The following is a 14,593-nucleotide window of genomic DNA, read 5'->3' on the forward strand; positions in this document are numbered from 1 at the left end:
TTCTCAGAGGGGTCTTCTCTAAGTAACCTGCCACAGGGACCACCACCCTGACAAGCAGGGCTGGCAGTATCCCTTGACCCTGCTTTTTTTTCCCTTACAGCATTTCGTTTATCACTTTCCGAAATGAAATTGCTTAAGTACTTAATGATTGTCTCTCTCCCCACCCCACCATGGAAGCTGCATGGGAATGGGGAACTTTAGAGGTATTGTTTACCCTTTCAGAGTTTCTCACTAGTGCCTGCTACATGCCAGATGCCCAGAAATTAGTGGTTGATGGCTGGGTGGCTGGACAGTTCACCCCAGTCACTGAATAAGAGTTGTTTTGGAAGCTGGGTGTAGTGGCACATGCTTGTAATCCTGGCTACGGGGGAGGCCGAGGTGGAAGGATTGCCAGAGCCTAAGACTCAAAAGAACAGCAACATAGCGAGACTCCACCTCTTAAAAAATAAAAATAATCATAAGAGAAGAGTTTTGAATTGAGCCATCCTGAGGCTTTATCTTCTTGTAGCCAGAAATTGTCAGCCCTCTGCATCTTTGTCCGCATCTGGAGAAGTGTCAAGATAACTGATAACAACTATGTTCATCTTAAAAGATCCCAGTGAATTATAATTAAGACATTTGGAAGCCAAATAATTGAATGGTTATTGGGGTGAGAGGTAAGGAAGGAAAAGAAAACAGCAGGAAGACACCATCAGTCCTGTAGTGGAGGAGATTTAGAGAAGAAGCCTTAGAGTTCAGAATGTAACGAAGGTGCTTGTTACACATTCGCTTCCCTTCGCTTCCAACCGTCCCAGGATATTGCTGGTGCCTGGCAGAGGCTGGAGCAGGCTGAGAAGGGTTACGAGGAGTGGTTGCTCAATGAGATTCGGAGACTGGAGCGCTTGGAACACCTGGCTGAGAAGTTCAGGCAAAAGGCCTCAACCCACGAGACTTGGGCTTATGGTAAGTAGACAGGAGTCAGATTGGATTTTGAAAAACCAGAGTTGAGCCGTGCTCAACACATCAGAGCCACGACGTGTCCTTACTAACTATGCCTAATGTCTGTGACACTAAAGGCAGGTGTCATTACCTTTCTCTGCTCCTGTCTCAGTGCCAAATTTAAGAGGTAGGCATGAAAATTTAGTTTCTAATCAAGCAGATAATCTATTTCTTTCCAAAATGGCACCTAAAATGTGTTCTTTACATACCTACCTACATAAGGCCTGGCCTCCTTCCATGTTTTCTATTTGATTCCACAAGTATCCATTCATTGCCTAACTGGTGGTCAGATAGCCCTGGGCCAACCACTAGCTTCTGCCAGTAGGGTGTATATTAAATGCCATACAGCAACATGATATCCCATGTAGAAAATCTGGGAGGAAGGATGCAAGATATCGTCTATAGTCTAACTTGCTTATTTCACTTGCATTCCTCTACTTTTTTCAGGCCTTACACACGTGCCAGTCTCCATAGCCATAAGAATACGGCCCTAACATTTTTTTTTTTTTTTTTTTACTGTCTCCTGGACTAAATAGTCCTTGCCAAGGCAGAAGAAGAAAGCATTTTCCCCATCACATAATAATCTGTTTTGAGATTTAGGAGAGTTTTCCTCATTATATGGTTTTTGCTTTTATTGTTGCTTGATTTTTAATATTTCATAGACAGGTAGTTACAAGCAAGGAACCTGGAGCCAGGTGGGTTGGAGGCACGGCTCTGATGCGTAGCAGCTGTGTGCCCCGGATGAATTCTCAATCTCGCTGGGCCTCAGTGTCCTCTTCGAAATCGGAATCACAGTAATACCTCCCTCATAGGGTTTCTATGAAGATTTAATGAGTTCGTATTTAGAAAGCATTTAGAGTAGCATCTAGTACACAGTAAGTGGTACATCGTCATCATTAAATATATGAACATTTGCTTTCCACTTCTGATTTCATAGAGTTCTTAAAGGTTGTTAGCCAGCGGATAAATGTGGATCCAGTCGTGACCACAGCAGTTGCTGGATTTGAGAAATATTTATATGGGAAAATATTAGTGGAGGGTCAGAGAGGAAAATTTCTAATATTTATTATCAGGAAAAGAAAGCACAGACTCCATTTAAGCACACACAGTATAGCTTTCAAATGAAAGGAACTAGGGTGGGGTGGAACTCATGGGTAGACAAGTTGAGCACAGGGGTTTTATCTAAGCATCCCCAGTTGCTCTTGGGAGTGAATAATGACTAACTTAACTGAGGATCATGCAGGAAAATCAGATACTTGTGACTTAGAATGATGAAGACTGCAAATTTGTTTTTTTTTCTTAAAATGCACTCAGCATGCTCTCCTTCCCCCTTTATTTGGAGACACTAGCTTTCAAAACTGAGAGGGACTGGGGCATCCTTAGCAGGTAGCAGCCTGAATTCCATCACAACCCTGGCCTGCGTCTTCAGTCCTGCCCCCTCTCTGTCCGCTTCTCTTAGTTCTTTGGAATCTCAACGCTCCCTGAGAACGTGGCTGGCCCGAGGAAGCCACTGTGCCCTCAGCATATTCATACTTTCTTGCTACCACCTTTGCAGGCAAAGAGCAGATCTTGCTGCAGAAGGATTATGAGTCGGCATCGCTGACAGAGGTTCGCGCTCTGCTGCGGAAGCACGAGGCTTTCGAGAGCGACCTGGCAGCGCACCAGGACCGCGTGGAGCAGATCGCAGCCATTGCGCAGGAGCTCAAGTATGTGCAGATGCCGTCCGTCCTCCCTGGAGCCCCGGGGATTCCACAGAGAGGGGAGAGGAAGGCCTGCCTTTTCTTCCCTGACTAAACGCAGAGGGAACCTGGCTGGAGACACTCTGTGCAGGGATTCTCCTTGTTTAAATGTACAAACAGACTTTGGTTCTTAGGTTGTGGTAGAATCCCTATGTCCTCCCATCCAGCGGCACCCCTGCCCCCAGCACAAGCAGCTCCGCTTCCAGGAAGATGAGAAATAAGTCTAGAACATTCGGGCCCAGAAAGCTATGGGAAGGCGGCCTCACCTAGGCCAGGTGCAAGAGGCGGAATACAGCCTGTCCTGAAATCAACATAAAACGAACACAAAACAGAGGGCACTGGCTGGGCGCGGTGGCTCACGCCTGTAATCCCAGCACTTGGGGAGGCCGAGGCGGGCGGGTCACGAGGTCAGGAGATCAAGACCATCCTGGCTAACACGGTGAAACCCCATCTCTACTAAAAATACAAAAAATTAGCCGGGCCTGGTGGCGGCGCCTGTAGTCCCAGCTACTCGGGAGGCTAAGACAGGAGAATGGTGTGAACCCGGGAGGCGGAGCTTGCAGTGAGCTGAGATCCGGCCACTGCACTCCAGCCTGGGCCACAGAGCGAGACTCCGTCTCAAAAACCAAAAACAAAAAAGCAAAACCGAGGGCACTGCTGTACATGTGCAGAAGAGACGTCAGGGCCCCACTTTGCTTTATCATCCCATAAGTGCTGTTTCACTTTCATGCGTTTAGTTTTATGAGAAGAACTAACAGGACAATTGAGCCTAGGCTGGATTTAGCACGGAGTGAGTGTTCTCAGTTCCCACTCTGTGTAGTGTGAGCCAAGCTTGGGGCGCAGCCGCCCTCGGGGAGAGGAGCCTCCATGCCATGTTTCCGAGCTTTCTTCAGGTCCTTTTCCCTTGTAATAAAGACAACATTTTATTCCCTACTACTTTCCCCACCATTATAATCACTGATACATCTGTAGAGTGTTTAGAGCCTGTCACGTAATGGTAACTTCAAAAATTAAATAATAAAAATTTATTTCAGTATATTACGTTTTAAAACTGCCATGTTCCTCACTTTTGACTAGAGAAAATTAGCAGATGGGGCCTTTTAAAAGAGATCCTGTGTTTCAGTCTTGCCCATTACAAACTCTTGCTTTTTTGTGATCTTTATATCCACTTCGTGCGCTGTATTCATAGCCTGTAGATGGTCTTATTTCCCATGCTTCTTGAACGTTGGCTTTTTCATTGCTCAGTAACAGGTACAAGTGAAATAAAGGGATGAAAAGAAACTCAAGTTCTTTAGTGCTCCATAATAGCTCCCATGAGCAATTTGGAATGGCTTTAAGTGTTGCCCATAAAATTTAAGTAATAATTGTATATTGTTATTATTCCTGCCACCCCCAGTGCCTATGTCTTCACACAGGCTAGAGATTAACCACATATAGAACTTAAGTATGTGCTCATCTTATTGTTATTAACATCCTTTTCCATTTTTACCTGTCCTTCAATAATAAATCAAACGTTTTGTGCTGTTCTCAAAGTACATAAACAATAGTTATGCATAGTTATGCAAACCCTAACTCCTTGAAAGCACGTATGTATAGAACCATTGCTTATGAATTAGAGGAAGAGAGAGAGACTCTGCCCTAAAGGTAACCCTGGATGGGTGAGCATTGTTGTCTCCGTTATGGAACAAGAGAAGGATTCCTAGGTTTTTGTTTCTGGAGAAGTCTGTCTTCTCTTTAATGTCTGAAAATCCACAGCCTTCTCATTTTATATTTAGGGCTGTGCAAACTGCTGGTGTGTTTTGATTAGTTTTGTTTTTTTGGTTATAATAAGTAAGACAAGAATCTTAGTCGACCTTGGTCTAGTGAGGAGTATTTGTTTTTTTGTTTTTTTGTTTTTTTGTTTTGAGATGGAGTCTCGCTCTGTCGCCCAGGCTGGAGTGCAGTGGCCGGATCTCAGCTCACTGCAAGCTCTGCCTCCCGGGTTTACGCCATTCTCCTGCCTCAGCCTCCCAAGTAGCTGGGACTACAGGCGCCCGCCACCTCACCCGGCTAGTTTTTTGTATTTTTTAGTAGAGATGGGGTTTCACCATGTTAGCCAGGATGGTCTCGATCTCCTGACCTCGTGATCCGCCCGTCTCAGCCTCCCAAAGTGCTGGGATTACAGGCTTGAGCCACCGTGCCCGGCTAGTGAGGAGTATTTGTATGTAGAAAGCTGCTGTTTGCTCTTGAGAACTGGACAAGCTTTAATCAGGTGATAGGGAGCTTCTTATCCACGGGAAAAATACTCAGGCAGTAACCATGTGCATCCCCTTTATTCAGTAACAGAAACAAGAACATTCAGTAAGCACAAATTAGTGTTATTAAAAGGAAAAAAAGCAGCAAACAACCACTGCCTTAATTTAAGGTTGAAAAAAGAAGTAAACAAACTTAAGCTTTAAGGAAATGGATTTGGTAGGGTAGAAGGGGACTTTTCAAAAGTTGTCTAATCCTGGACTGTTTTTGAAGAAGCTTCCCAAAGATGTCTTTAAACTTCCATAGTTCTTGATTTATATCTGAGTGAAAAAGATGATTAAGTTTTATACAGGATTCAAACTTGTTATCTCTGGAGGTACTGGGTTAAGCTTCTAGTTAAGAATTTGCTTTAGGTTGGATGCAGTGGCTCATACCCGTAATCCCTGTACTTTGGGAGGCTGAGGAGGAAGGACTGCTTGAGGCCAGGAGTTTGAGACGAGGACTTCGAGAGCAGCCTGGAAACACAGCAAGACTCCATCTCTAAAAATTTTTTTAAAAGAGCCGGGTGTAGTGGCACATGCCTGTAGTCCCAGCTACTTGGGAGGCTAAGACAGGAGGATTGCTTGAGCCTAAGAGTCTGAGGCTGTAGTAATATATGATCATCCCGCTGCACTCCAGCTTGGGTGACGAAGCAAGACGCTGTCTCTTAAAAAAAAAAAAAAAAAAAATTGCTTCAATAATGTGTGCACAGAAAGATCCCAGGTAGAATGCATAGATGGATCTGGCAAGGAAAAGTAAGGATTTAGTGAGAAATCATTTTGCTCTTGCTTGTCACACTAGTGGCATTAGATAAGTCAGATAAGCCCTTCCACTCTGTCTCTAAGTGGAAGGGCTCAGTTCGGCCCCATTTCAGAAATCCCTCTATGTTAGATAAAGTCATGGCGCAGTTCTGGACCTGATACTCTACCCAGTGGTGAGGCCAAGTGCCCTTGTAGGGAAGCCAAGGACACAATGTGGCGCAGGCTGACTCCTCCCTCCCCAGTCACTGTGGCTGCATCCTGGCCTACAGGACTGTCTTCCAGGTCAGACAGTGACATCTTCTAACCTTCACCCACAGGGACATTGCCACTTAGAAATAATACTGTCTGGGGGCCTCTCCAAGAAAAGGAAGGGGAAATAAATGGAGCCTGTGGCATTAAGAAGACAGCGGTTCTCTCTGTTTAGAAATCTGTTGGCCAGTGAAAGTTTTATGAATTCTTCTTGTAATTTATCTGAGAAGAGTGATGTTTACAGTGATGACAGTTAACAGAACCCTGAAATAGCATCCCAGTTCTCTATTAGATTTTTATATTTTATTATTTTTTTATTTGTATAAATGTTGGGGGCGGGGATAGAAGTGCAGTTTTGCTACATGTGGCCAAGTCAGGGTTTTTAGGTTAGTCATCACCCAAATAACATACATCGTATGAAATTACACTAAGTAATTTTTCATCATCCACCTACCCTCCCACCCCCTCACCCTTCTGAGCCTCCACTGTCTGTCAGCCCGCACTCTATGTCCATGTGGATACATGTGGATACATTTCAGATGTTTTTGTTTGTTTTTAAACTTCCCTGTTGTTTTTCTTTTTTAGCCCATGTTCATTTTCTCTCATCATCTGGAAAAGTTAATCTTTATTTATTTTCACTTTTAATAGTGAACTGGACTATCACGACGCTGTCAATGTCAACGATCGGTGCCAGAAAATTTGTGACCAGTGGGACCGACTGGGAACACTTACTCAGAAGAGGAGAGAAGCCCTGGAGGTGAAGTCTTGAAGCCACTTGTTGACATGAAATCTTTTAATAGAAGCTCTTTAATGAAATCACTGGTATTTGTCGTCTGTTTCTCTGTGGCGTGAAACAGGTTGTCTAGTGAAAGGAACCTCTAAAGAAAACATGAAAAGGGAAGAAAGAGGGAAATGGGAAGTTGGGAGCTTTGTGCTGTAATTTGTCCAGGCAGCAGTGAAGTATATTTTTCAATTTAAAAAAATCCAGGGGCGATGAGATTACTGCATAAATCTACTTTGTATCGGGCAGTGACAGTACATTTCCAAAAGTCCTTCTGCCTGAGTAAATTGAGCTGTGAGTGAGTCAGGAAATCAGAGATGTGCAAAGGGAAGATGGAACCGAATGTTGAAGTGAGTAAATTGATAGGAAACAGAATTGGGATGAATTTGGCCTTATCTAAGTGTAAGACTAAGTGTAAGACACAGTGGGTAGCTGGTGTTGAACTACCCCTCATTGTCTTTAACCATGGAAGACATCTCCCATGTGAAGGAAATAAGCAGTTTACCGGTTCCCTGAGTCTTTTCTCCTTGACTGTGATGACACTTTTGAGATAACGCAATATTAAGCTTCCCAAATGCCAAATGGCTATGACATATCTGCTTAAAGAAAGAGATGTCGAGAGAGAGAAAAGACCAGACATGTAACAGAGACAGCGCAAAATGTTTTAGAACAGGAGGGGGAAAATGAACCTCATTATGGAAGGCTGAAAGCTGTGGAGCTGTGTTCCCTTTCTGCCCCCACTTGTCTGCCATGGGAAACAAGCGCAGGATCATCCTGTTGCTTGAGACCTTGTGCCTTCATATGCCCAGAAAGGCAAGAGCTGATCTGTGTTAAATCCTGACTCAGGATTTGAGAACATGAACCTGTAGTCCCTTCTCTCTCCACTAGGCAGGTGACTTTGGGAAAGGCACACTTCTCTGCACGTGTTGACTCTGAAACGTGGAAGATGCCCTGCATTTTCTGTTAATCTGGCACAGTTAGGGAATCAGGTCCTCTTACAAAGTCCTTTTTTGGCTGAAAGCAAGTCAGAGTAGGCCGTATGTGGAGTCTCAGTTTTCAGAAAAGTAGCATGTAGTGAAGTACTTTAGACACTTTACAAATGAGGCTGCTCTGGATGTTATTAAATCCTTCTTTGATTCAGAAGGCACCTCAGAGACCTGCAGGGCTCAGCCTAATCGTTTGAGCATCAGGTAATCTTTTGTAGACACATGCTAATATGCTTAACAGAATGTCAGAGAATAGTCTGTTGTTAGGGAATGCATACTTACACTTTCAGTGAATTTTTTAATTAGTCTATGATAATGCTTGCTTCTCTTTATTCTTCAGAGAATGGAGAAATTGCTAGAAACCATTGATCAGCTTCACCTGGAGTTTGCCAAGAGGGCTGCTCCTTTCAACAATTGGATGGAGGGCGCTATGGAGGATCTGCAAGATATGTTCATTGTCCACAGCATTGAGGAGATCCAGGTAATGGAACCCCAACTCTGTATGCCCTGTGCATTAGAAGTGAGTTGTCATTTAAACTTAGAGTTCTGTTATTTGGTTTCTCATTTTCTTTCTTTAAAAAAAAAAAATTAATAAACGTGGCTAGAAAGCCCAAATTACCCTTAAACCTTAGCTTAAAAATGTGTTTACTACTCTATGTTGCAAACCCGTTAACATCAATCAAGTAATGGTGAATATGTCTCAAAAGCTCTGTTCTTTAAAAAAGAATGCTGAGGCTGGGCGCAGTGGCTCATGCCTGTAATTCCAGCACTTGGGGAGGCCGAGGCGGGTGGATTGCTTGAGCTCAGGAGTTCGAGACCAGCTTTGCCAATGTGGCAAAACCCCGTCTCTACAAAAAATACCAAAAAATTATCCAGGTGTGGTGGTGCACGCCTGGAGTCCCAGCTACCGGGGAGGCTGAGGTGGGAGGATCGCTTGAGCCTGGGAGGCAGAGGTTGCAGTGAGCCAAGATCGCGCCACTAGACTCCAGCCTGGGTGACAACAACAACAACAACAACAAATGCTGAATCATTGAGCAAAATAAACATGTGCACTTGGAGTTACTCATGAAAACGTTCTAAGTTTACTAGCTGCTGAGTTAACTACTTTGCAGATGTGTGCATATTACTGTTTATTTAAATCTACAGAGTGGGTGGCAGATTGTAAACCGTAAGAAGCCACAAATCAGCACCTACCTTTTGCCTACCACCAATCCAAAATGTTCTGCGTATAGTTTTTTCTGGAACTTCAGAACTATAAACAAAGCTTCTAAGTGGTGATGTTAGGGAGGAAAGTTAATCTCAGTTAGCCAGGACATAATTTATTTAGCGAATCTGATGTATAATAGAATAAAAAGAGAAAATACTTTTTTACTTTTTTTTTTTTCTGTAAAATAGATATGTCATCAAAAAGAATGCAAGTAGAAAGGAAATCCTGAAGATTGGCATTTGAAACCACACCTCCCTGCCAGGAGCCATCTAGAAAGGTTTACACCTGCATGTCAGGGGAAAGAAAGTGCTTCCATGAACATCGGAGTCGCCTTTTGAAAGAGGCTTTGATGGTGTTTCCCGCGTGCACTCTTAAGCACAGGCCGACAGTCTAAAATCGTTTATTTGTGGAATAAGTGAGACCTCTAAGCACGACTTGGAAGTCACACTCTTTGTCAAAACTCTGTTGGCAGCTGACCTGTTGCTGCACCTAAAGGGAACAGTAGCTTCACACTCAAAGGTGCTCCGCGAGGCAGCGAGGTCTTTGAGCAGCTGAATTTGCAGGGCTGCTCATGTCCGGGTCAAAGAATAGGTTTGATAAATGGCCCTTTAGAGCGGCTTCGGGGAAGAGTTAGTTTCTGTGGCCTTTTCTTTTTGAGGAGTAGGGATGTACTTCCTGGGTTTCTTCAGGGATAACAGTAGCAAACGTCAGATGCTTTTGTAGGACGACAGAGGTAACACTGGCCATTAGAAAGGACATCTACGGGCTGGGCGTGGTGGCTCACACCTGTAATCCCAACACTTTGGGAGGCCCAGGCGGGGAGGATCACTTGAGACCAGGAGTTTGAGACCAACCTGGGCAACATAATGAGACCCCATCTCCACAAAAAATAAAAATAAAAAAATTAGCCAGGCATGGTGATGTATACCCTATAGTCCCAGCTACTCAGGAGACTGAGGCAGGAGGATTACTTGAGCCCAAGTGTTCAAGGCTACAGTGAGCCATGATTGCGCCACTGCACTCCAGCCTGAGTGACCTAGCGAGACCCTGTCTCAAAAAAAAAAAAAAAAAAAAACAAAGGAAGTGCCGCCAAGTTAAGTTCTGCTCGTCAGCAGAAAATAAGAAAGACCTAAACAATAGCTGGCGATCAAAAACAGTGAAAGGAAAACTGATTAAAAAAAAAAAAGATTTTTAAAAGACTCTGGGTGAGTAGCCATCAATCAAATTAATAGTCATCGTGATACCCTTTTTCCATTTTCCAGGAACTTGACTTCTGTGTACCTAAAGAGTTTTTTCTAAAGCATTCAGAATGTGTTTTTCTCCAGAGGTTCTTGCAATTTAACAAGGCATTTACTTGTGTGCAGAAGGGAATATCACAGCCTATGAAATTAACACTCAAGCCACACTGTTTTTCTCCGCTTGTGTCTCGGGTGTAGAGTTTGATCACTGCGCATGAGCAGTTCAAGGCCACGCTGCCCGAGGCGGATGGAGAGCGGCAGTCCATCATGGCCATCCAGAACGAGGTGGAGAAGGTGATTCAGAGCTACAGTATCAGAATCAGCTCGAGCAACCCGTACAGCACTGTCACCATGGATGAGCTCCGGACCAAGTGGGACAAGGTGGGTGGCTGAGGGCCTGGTGTGGGACCGGGGGGCATTCTCGAAGCTGAAGTCGAAGGAGGAAGTTAGCGCCTCGGGGACTTCGGGTGACAGCCTCATTTTGCGTCATGATCAGGATCGTCCTTTATCCCAGATTTCACAGGCAAAATGTGATCAACTCTTAAGGACCCTGCAGCAGCTTCTGCAGTTTGTGGGGAAAGAAAGCAGAGATTATTTTAAAGGAAAATCTTACAAATATTGACACAACCGCTATAGGTTATGACCCTAATGCCATAAAGGAAATGGTTTTTAAAGCCCCAACTGGAAATTTGGTTAAAAACATGCTTACAAGTACTTATAGTACTTTTTAAAAGAATTTTTAGAATATGATATAGACATGTCCCAGATGTGTGTGTGAATTTTAAATGCAGAAAAATTGCTGAGAAAACTACATCTTGGGAATGAAAGTATTCTTACTAACTCACTGCCTTTTAAATTTGGGGCAGCTATCGACAAATGTAATTATGGTTCAGATGGAATAATTTGAGCCTTTTTGCCCCATTGTTAAGATTGAGACATTTCTTTTCATGTTGAAATTATAGCACAATTAGTCATCTCAGTATGCCAATCATAGTGTTTGAGGAATAAGTCCACCACATGGGTCTGAAGTGGCTTTTACTATAAAAACACATGTGCAGCAAGTTAGTTATAAACAGTGCAAAAGACAAAACAGGTATGAGGAAGAGGAGAGTATTCATCTGAGAGACAGTGACTAATTAGCGCATCTGAGCTTTAAATTTAGCTCTGATCTTCCTAACAAACACCCGAAAACAGAAAGGAAACAAACTGAGTTAAGTAGTTTTCGTAGGGGGGAGAAAAAGGAAATATATCATTTTTTATTTTTCATTTTTATTATGTTCATTTTTTTGAGACAGAGTCTCACTCTGTCGCCCAGGCCAGAATGCAGAGGTACAATCTCGGCTCATTGCAACCTCTGCTCCCAGGTGCAAACACTTCTCTTGCCTCAGCCTCCCGAGTAGCTGGGATTACAGGCGACCGCCACCAGGCCCAGCTAATTTTTGTATTTTTAGTAGAGACAGGGTTTCACCATGTTGGCCAGACTGGTCTCGAACTCCTGACCTTGTGATTCGCCCGCCTCGGCCTTCCAGAATGCTGGGATTACAGGTGTGAGCCACCATACTGGGGCAGAAATGTATCATTTTTTAAAGTGAGACAAACTTTTCTCCCATCAGTAAGTTATAAAGCAAATGGATTTTTGTTTAAAAAAAAAAAAGACAATAATAATGCTTTTAGTAGCAGTTTTGCAGATGACACAAAGAAAGATTTTTGAAGTAGCTTTTTTCTTTTCCATTTATTGAAAGAGAATGGAGGCATAGCATTAAAATGTAACTCACAAATGGAACAGAAAGCAGGTAGACCAGGTGTATACTCTGCTGTGGGCCAGCATGGTATAAGAATCAAACTCATGAACCCAGCGTGGGCTCTTCACATTTTGGTATCATGAACCCCTCTGGCAGTCTGGGGAAGCCTGTGGATTCCTCTGATAATAATGTTTGTAAATTTATAAAAATATTTAATATTACAAAGGAAACAAATTATATTGAAATGTAGTTATTCAAATATCTCTAAAGTTATTGTAATGTATGTGCTTATTTATGAACACATTTAAAACCAAGATCTAACAGCAGGTCCAATAATTTTAGAGTAGTGCTGAGTGTACGTGATACTTACTGCAAGAGGCAGGCATAACTGTAAAGTTAGTATAGATAAAGTATACTTTATACTGCTGCAGATTTGCTGTCCACATCGTTCATAAACAAAGGGAGTGCTAAATTTTAATCTGAGATGGTGAATATAGACATGTCAGTGTTCCCTTCATCCAAGTTCACAAATTTTCTATACTCTGGACCTGGCCCTGACTTGGTTGTGCAGCAGGCTGAGAGCCTCTGGCTGGAGGGGAATGGTCGCTGCTCCTACTGCAGGCTGTTAAATACCCTCCACCTCATCTTGTCTTTCAGCAGGCACTTGGTGGCACTAGATGGCAGTCAAAGCTAAATCAAGTGCATCCTCTAGTCCCTAGAGTAGGGACTCCTCCTCCCTATCCTCCCTCTTCCTTCTCCCCACACCCTCCTCCATTCCTTTCTCCTTCTCCATTCCCACCCCAACCCCTTGAACTATTCCTGCATTCTGTGGTCGTTCCTGTGAGACCACAGCTGGCCTCTAACCCTTGTTGTCCTTGGGCCCTGACAGGTGAAGCAACTCGTGCCCATCCGCGATCAGTCCCTGCAGGAGGAGCTGGCTCGCCAGCATGCTAACGAGCGTCTGAGGCGCCAGTTTGCTGCACAAGCCAATGCCATTGGGCCCTGGATCCAGAACAAGATGGAGGTAAGCCAGCGCCCTCCCAGGCGCTGTTCACAAGCCCTGCAGTAAGTCCCTTAGCCACGCAGCAGTGACACCGCACATGCTGTGGTTTCCAGCCACCCACTCAGTCAGGTGGGAGCACCGTTCTGTTATCACCCCAGCTTTATCTTTCAGCCCCTGGCTGTTGGGGACAGTGTGCAAACCGGGGCACAATACAGAACGCAGGAAGGGGGCACTCAAGGAAGGAGAGTGGGGTCTTGCTAGGTTCTGTTTAGTTTCTCACTAAAAATGGTGATAGGGCTTTTTCTCCATTTTTGGCCTCTGCAGGGCCTAGACTTCAAACCATCTATCCCTACAAGGAGGACACGTGAAGACCCACAAATACTTTGCATTTTCAGAACACTTGATGGACAGTGGTCTTTAAATAACACTGTTGTCCTTTGATCATCAAGAACAGCCAGGAGACATTTATTGACCCATGTATTTCTTGCCCCACCATCCTTTTGGTGTTAAAATATTGACTCTTTTCTTTAAGGGGAGACCATCTAAAAATATAAGAAATTCTGATGGAGGAAGCATCTTGTGGGTCTTAAATCTGTCTGGCAGCTCCACCCACGCAGCCCACCCCCAGCCTCCTCCAGAGCAGGGTGGCTCTGCCCGACGGCCTTTCCCTCCCGTGGCAAGAAGCCAACAGGATTCATCTCTAACCCCTCTTGCCTCTCTGTTTTGGATCTTAGTTGACTTTTTACCCATTCTCTAGATAGACTAGAACTAGACCTTGTTTTGTTCTGTGATGCTCACTGAGAAAAGTGAGCCGCGTGACACTGGCCGCTGCCTGACGCTGGCCCAGCATCCGATGCAGGGTCTGGAGCGGCGCACTTCACTTTTTTTCTGTCTGCTTGCTCACTCGCCTCTCTCAGGAGATTGCCCGGAGCTCCATCCAGATCACAGGAGCCCTGGAGGACCAGATGAATCAGCTGAAGCAGTACGAGCACAACATCATCAACTATAAGAACAACATCGACAAGCTGGAGGGAGACCATCAGCTCATCCAGGAGGCCCTTGTCTTTGACAACAAGCACACGAACTACACGATGGAGGTACGGCAGCCAGGCACGCGTGCGCCGCTCGCTTCTCACAGGGACCACGCCACCTCCTCAGGGTGCTTTCTTCATGCACTTGTCCCTCTTTGTTCCTGCTAAGACCTACAAGTATGAAAGTTAGGGATCTTTAAGCCTTTCCAGTCACTATTTGTGGAAATGCTTCGTGAGTTGTATCGAGAACTATATGATATTCCCGACAGTGACATTATCATTATTATTATCACCACCATAAATTCGCTACACTTCTTCACCGTGAGTGCCAGAAGCTGGACTGTTGCATTTCCACCAGTTAGGCCCAAACTGAACTCTCTGGGAGCCCGGAGGTATAACTCCGGGCTCATCCTGCTACTTGGTAAATGGGAAAATATTTTTAGTGACAAACAAGAGTATATCCTACAGAGTGCCCGCTGTCACCGTGAGAACCCTGGTGATAGGCCGTGCGCGGTGGCTCAAGCCTGTAACCCCAGCACTTTGGGAGGCCGAGACGGGCGGATCACGAGGTCAGGAGATCGAGACCATCCTGGCTAACACGGTGAAA

General features: G+C 44.5%; 1 protein-coding gene across 1 annotated transcript in view; it reads left to right on the top strand.

Annotated features, from left to right (window-relative positions):
- ACTN2 (actinin, alpha 2) overlaps positions 1–14,593 on the top strand; it is a 58,822-nt gene that overhangs the window by 36,414 nt on the left and 7,815 nt on the right. Inside the window, exons 11-17 of the mRNA XM_011935761.1 lie at positions 795–942; positions 2,534–2,684; positions 6,647–6,755; positions 8,106–8,246; positions 10,409–10,591; positions 12,842–12,976; positions 13,873–14,052. Coding sequence (XP_011791151.1) covers positions 795–942; positions 2,534–2,684; positions 6,647–6,755; positions 8,106–8,246; positions 10,409–10,591; positions 12,842–12,976; positions 13,873–14,052 — 1,047 coding nt within the window. The remainder of the gene's footprint in view (positions 1–794; positions 943–2,533; positions 2,685–6,646; positions 6,756–8,105; positions 8,247–10,408; positions 10,592–12,841; positions 12,977–13,872; positions 14,053–14,593) is intronic.

Source organism: Colobus angolensis, unplaced genomic scaffold (assembly GCF_000951035.1).
Source record: "Colobus angolensis palliatus isolate OR3802 unplaced genomic scaffold, Cang.pa_1.0 Scaffold148, whole genome shotgun sequence".
NCBI lineage: Eukaryota > Metazoa > Chordata > Mammalia > Primates > Cercopithecidae > Colobus > Colobus angolensis.